Source organism: Saccostrea echinata, unplaced genomic scaffold (assembly GCF_033153115.1).
Source record: "Saccostrea echinata isolate AGI-Se365-2 ecotype Australia unplaced genomic scaffold, CSIRO_AGI_Sech_v1 ptg000006l, whole genome shotgun sequence".
Lineage (NCBI taxonomy): Eukaryota > Metazoa > Mollusca > Bivalvia > Ostreida > Ostreidae > Saccostrea > Saccostrea echinata.
Window position 1 is genome coordinate 5,701,879 of NW_026889755.1, and position 6,000 is coordinate 5,707,878.

The following is a 6,000-nucleotide window of genomic DNA, read 5'->3' on the forward strand; positions in this document are numbered from 1 at the left end:
TAGAAACAAGTTAAAGTGATAATTTCAAATCACCGGGAACTTATACCAAAGTAAAGAAGAGTAAAGTGAAGCAGGACTTTTTTGTGACATCAATGCAATCTATCAAAAAACTGATGGATGTTTCAGAAACCCATGGAAAGTACTGCAGAGGAATTCTAGAAATCAAAAAGTCACTAAGAGAAGTCATGTGTATTCATTAAAATTAAATTGTACCCGGGGCGACAGAGGAAAACATTCCTATCTCTGGGCATCTTCTCCATACTTACCCGACGGGAGATACCTTGTTAATGAAAGAATCAACCATGCATTTCTATGCAGCGGGATGCCTTCTCATTATTCCAGATTCTGTAATGCCGCAGGTCTTGGAATTCATTCCGTAGACAAACGAAATCCATTTTTCAAAATGTATAAACAATTTGTACAAGAGGAATATGAGGATTCATGCACAACTGTTATTTTAGAAGAAGTTGGATTATATAAAAACTTGGATGGAATAGACATAATAACTGATGCACGCCATGGCTGGAGAAAAAATGCACAGGACACACTTGTTGCGATTGGGGAAAGATCCCATAAAGTCTTAATTGTGCCCATGTCACAAAGGCAGAGGAACCCATTTCCCAAAGACATGAGATAGTTGGAACAAGGAAAATGTGTGAAGATTTTGACAACAGAGACATTTCTGTGAATGTACTTACCCACGATAGGAATATGGCCATCAATAAATTTGTAAGGGGAAGAGAACATGAATTTACATGTAATCAAAACGATCTTTGGCATGGCGTCCAGAGTGATAAAAAAGCCTTGACTGATATATCAAGTGGACCAAGATACAAGGAAGGAAAAACGTGATCTGAAGAATTGATTGATAAAGTGGAACCTGTTGCAATACATTCTTACTGAGCAACCAGGCATTGTGATGGGAATTCTACTAGTTTGAGAAATTTGTTGAACAATATTGTGGACCATTATCAAAATAACCACAAACACAAACAATGTCACCCCAGCTCTAGATGTAAACTGGATAAAAATCATGAACCTTCAAAGGTTGTAATTGAAAATCCAGTGGCAGTTAAATTATTGAGATGTGTCATTATAAATTCCACTATAATTATATAAGGATCCAGACCATTTTAATTTAGGAAGAGATACGTACTTTGTGGAAAGTTTTAATAATACATTGAATATTTATCAAGACAAAGAAATAGCATTTGCAAGTGAACAATATAAAGTGCGTGCTTTCCTTGGTACTTTGCACTGGAATGAATATGTAAACAGAGAACATACTTCTATTTCATTCAAGACTGACCCAAAGGCCCCTAGAAGACTAAAGGGAAAAAAGAAACACAAAAAGAAAACATTTAATTTTAAAAATAATATATAGATGCGCTATATTAAAGAAGTGTATTCAAAGCGAAGAAAGAAATAATAAAACTGTGTGCAGAGTTTTATCTCTACTTTCTGTGTAACACGTGTTTGTTCCATGCAGGTATCTATTTATAGCTTCACTCTGTAGTCTTATCAGTTAGAGGTGTGACCTTCTCCCTAATATGCTTAACTGCTGTCCGTGTGGATATTTAACTAGGTCAGTTCCGGCCTTGAAGGTAGCTCGAAGGTAGATTGTTGATGTCACAATATGATTCGAACTACAAACACGCAAAAACATATTTTGCAGTTGTTCAAAGGAAACATGCATTTAAGTTTCTGTGTCTGTACACATATTTATTTATATGTAATTAAAAATAAAGGACATGTCAATAAATTAAGAGCTTTGTTAATGTTGGAAAATGCAAGATTAAAATATTAATACTGTTTTTTCAAAGTAAAACGCAATGTTTCGTCATTCTTTGCAAATATAATCTTTATTCAATTTCTTTGTGCTATATACAGTCGATTTTGCCGAGTGGCTAAGAAGGTTTCCATCTTCTTTAATTGATTCACGTAATGCACAATTTGATGCGAGTATTTTAGTGTCGTACATTTAAAGCTTAACCATAAACGGTCTCGCTGATTTGATTTAAAAAAAATGTCGTTTTTAAACACATTAAATGTATTCAAAAGAGTATATCCATCATATAGGTTTCAAGATTTCGCAAAATCATTCGTTCCAGATTTTGAATCTTTTAATGAGCATAATGCTGAAAATGATGCAAGTATGTTAAAAATCTTGCTGAAAAACACCGAAAAAGCGAGAAAAGTTCTCACTGAGTTAGTCTCTGTCATCATGAACAACGAAAAGCTGTCAAATATGAACAAAAAGTAATGGAAGCTCTCATGATCTGGTCACTTTAAACGATCTGACAAAAGGGCAAAGTTCTACAATGGTGTCGCATGGTATGCAGGCAAGTCATTTAAATTTGGCGCTTCAGGGATGGTTAAAAGATGGTCTGTACAACGTATTGAAGGGAAAACTGAAGTCTGTTTATTCAGTGATGGACAAAGTCATTCCGTTCTATGAAATATGAGTATACACACTCATTATATGCTACCTTTAATCATACAAGTCGAGATTCACACATACTTTATATTAATTGTAACATTTACGAATTAAAATCTGGCACATTTTGCGAAAAATAACAATGCAAAATAAAGTCAAATACTAGTACATGCTCATTTCTTATATACATGATGATTTGTTCTAATTTTCCGCATTGTTTGAATTTATTGAGAGAAAAATTAATATGAATATGCAAATATGGAGAGTACAAATTGTGTTGTTGTTTTTTAAAATGATGCATACCCTCAGTTTTACCAAGGATTATGAAGGAATGCGGACTTTTAATGCTTTTTAGCTCAACTGAGCTGAAAGCTCAAGTGAGCTTTTCTGATCACCCGTCGTCCGTCTGTCTGTAAACTTTTCACACTTTCAACTTCTCCTCAAGAACCACTGGGCAAATTTTAACCAAACTTGGTACAAAGTATGCTTGTGTGAAGCGGAGTTTAAATTGTTAAGATAAAGGGTCAAATCTCCTTACAAGGGGAGATAATCAAGAAAAGACAAAAATAGGGTGGAGTCATTAAAAAATCTTCTCAAGAACCACTGGGCCAGAAAAGCTGAAACTTATGTGGAAGCATCCTGACGAAGTAAAAATTCTAAATTGTTCAAATCATGACCTCTGAGGGTAGGGCGGGGCCATAATAGGAAATCAAAGTTTTACATAAAGATATATAAGAAAAATCTTCTTCTCAAGAACATCTGAACCAAAAAAGAAAGCTGAAACTTATGTGGAAGCATTCTCTGGTAGTGTAGATTCTAAATTATTCAAATCATGACCCCAGGGGGTAGGGTGGAGCCAGAATAAGGTTCCAAGTTTTACATAAAAATATATAGGAAAAATCTTTAAAAATCTTCTTTTCAAGAACCACTGAGCCAGAAAAGCTGAAACTTATGTGGAAGCATACTCAAGTAGTGTAGATTCTAAATTGTTCAAATCATGACCCCCGGAGATAGGGCGGGACCACAATAGGTATTACAAGGGGGGAAATCTGGTAAAGAACAGCTTGTCCAAAGATACTCAGGTGAGCGATGTGGCGAATGGGCCTCTTGTTTATATATCCAACCAGTTGAATCCCTTTTAGAAACCCCTTTTTCACATAATTATTCAACCTCTTAACAATTTCTAATGAAGTTTTGTTTCAAAAATTGCTAATGAAAAGAAAACAAATGCACTTTCAAAAATGTATTAAATCAAGCTCCATCCTGAAATCCGATTTCCTGACTCACGAGATACAAAGATGAATTTGAAGACATTCAAAAAATTCATAACAATTGCTCTTTAAACATTTTTTTTTTTTTGCTAAATGTTAAGAATCAAGATGAAATAGAAAATGTTTGGAATAATTATAGAACTATACAGAACGAGACAAATGTGTTCTGGGAGACTTGTTCTTTTTTTTGGGGGGGGGGGGGGTTATCCACAGAACTTCTTATTTTGTTAGTAAAGAAATTTCATGCCAATTGTAATGTAATTAAAACTTTTATAGTTAAATGAACCCTACATTCGCTACTGTTTTTACTTAATAATTTATCAAACACTTCCATCCGTAGGATTTTTGTTTTATTTTTAAGCTTGATTGTTTTTATACAAAAGGAAAAAAAACAATTTGCAAAAACTTGATGCATTTTTTAATCTCTTGTTCTTTCCCATTGCATTATCCATACTCTAAGGCACATATTTTGCATTTCTAGTATTTACAGCATTTAACATTAAACGTTACACATAATATCATTACTCATTAAATAGATGAAACTAATCAGACCAAGAGGTCTTAGCATTTTTTTTTAAAGAATTTGTCTGTACAAAATGATTTAGAAGACTCGCTTGTATGTATTATATTGAATCCAGGCCCCGAGATCATGAAACAGACTTACACTTAAGTCAAAAGTTCGATCATCTATAAAATGTTCATTTCTTGTGAACTGAAACTCTGCATTTGCACACAAAAGCACTTTATTGATACAAAGTTCAAAAGCATTTTCATTTTTCATCAGTAATTGATTTCTAAATTATGTGAGCATAATACCCATTTTTTAACTGGAGCTAAAGATGTTCCTGGGGCCAGTTTTCTTGCTACAAAGAGATGTCATTGAGTAGAATAATGGGTACATTTGTTAAGACATTTTAGATCTGAGGAATCTAAGTAGGATGCAAATTACTGTTGACAATTTGCGTTTAAATCGGAAAAAAATACAACCTGTATTTACAGAGAAAATACTAAAACATTTTAAAATTTTAAGCTTGAAAATTGAAATTGATTTTAATGATAATAGATAAAACTGAAGATAATGAATGGTAGTCATGTTAAATTCTAAATAAATCGTACAAATTGTGAGCACATACATGCATACATGTACCTCTGAAAATAGAGATTGGATCAAGCGCTTTCCTCCGTCGACATGTTACTATGCCAAGTGCTCCCTGTCATGATCGGTTAACAGAAAAATATCCCTTAGCAATTCATTGTGAAAATGTCATTACAATTTGTATCAATTCGTTATTTCTCGATCATGACAAGTAGCACACGGCGGGTGTGACCGGTCGGCAGGGGATGCTCATTCCTCCATGGCACCTGATCCCACCTCTTCTGTTTTAGAGATCCGTGTTTGCTCTGCTACAAAATTTGTATTGTTTAATGGACTTTTGAGCTTGAATACTGTTTGTTATCTCCATATATTTCATACGTCAGTCAACATTCGATCTAACGACAGATTTTATGCAAACAGAGTCATTTTATCGACCATGAAATATATGAAATAGTGACTTTCAAGGAGATTGATAATGACCTTGTTTTATCAACTTTTTTGTCAGTAGACTGCCTCTGTTTAATGTCTTCTCAATTTGGAGACATTTACCTCACATCAAGGTTATAATGGAATATTGCCATATCAATAAGGGAAGTTTAAATACATATGAATAAGAAAATGAAATTTATCTGTTTTAGGACATCCTTCTGGAATTGATGGGTTTATTTCAAACTGTAAACAAGGGCAAGTTTTCCTTTGCTCTATGGATGGGCAAAACGTTAAAATAACTCCTGAAAAAGGTAACGTAACAACTTGATAAATGTTATTTCCTCTTTTTTTTTCTTTTTTTTTAATTCCTAAATGCTGATTATATCTATCATCAAATCATCAAAAAAGTATTTTAATCAATATTTCTTATGAATGAAATTTATCAGGAATGTTTTCTAAGATAGGTATTGTAACATCCTATCAAAAAAAAAAATAATGATTACATTAGAAACCAGATAGATTTTTATATCTATTTTCCCCACATTTTTAATGAAATTATTTTGTTCTAAAAGTATCCCTTTGAAACATTACATACAGTTTAATTTTTTTTTCCGTAATTTATTTGCAGTGGTGACAAGTGGTCAAAAAAGTGCAAAGACTCAGGCGATGAATGTGCATTCAACCTATCAATATATTTTTATTTTATGTTTATTTATGTTTTGAAACTTAGTTACTAGAAATAAATTTAAGCTTTCACCTTTGAAAAA

The 6,000-nt window shown here is 33.0% G+C and overlaps 1 protein-coding gene across 1 annotated transcript in view; it reads left to right on the top strand.

Moving 5' to 3' along the window:
• Nucleotides 1-6,000, top strand: part of LOC133180242 (uncharacterized) — a 31,057-nt gene extending 25,057 nt beyond the window's left edge. The window contains exons 4-5 of the mRNA XM_061314785.1: nt 5,443-5,544; nt 5,862-6,000. Coding sequence (XP_061170769.1) covers nt 5,443-5,544; nt 5,862-5,956 — 197 coding nt within the window. The 3' untranslated portion in view covers nt 5,957-6,000. The remainder of the gene's footprint in view (nt 1-5,442; nt 5,545-5,861) is intronic.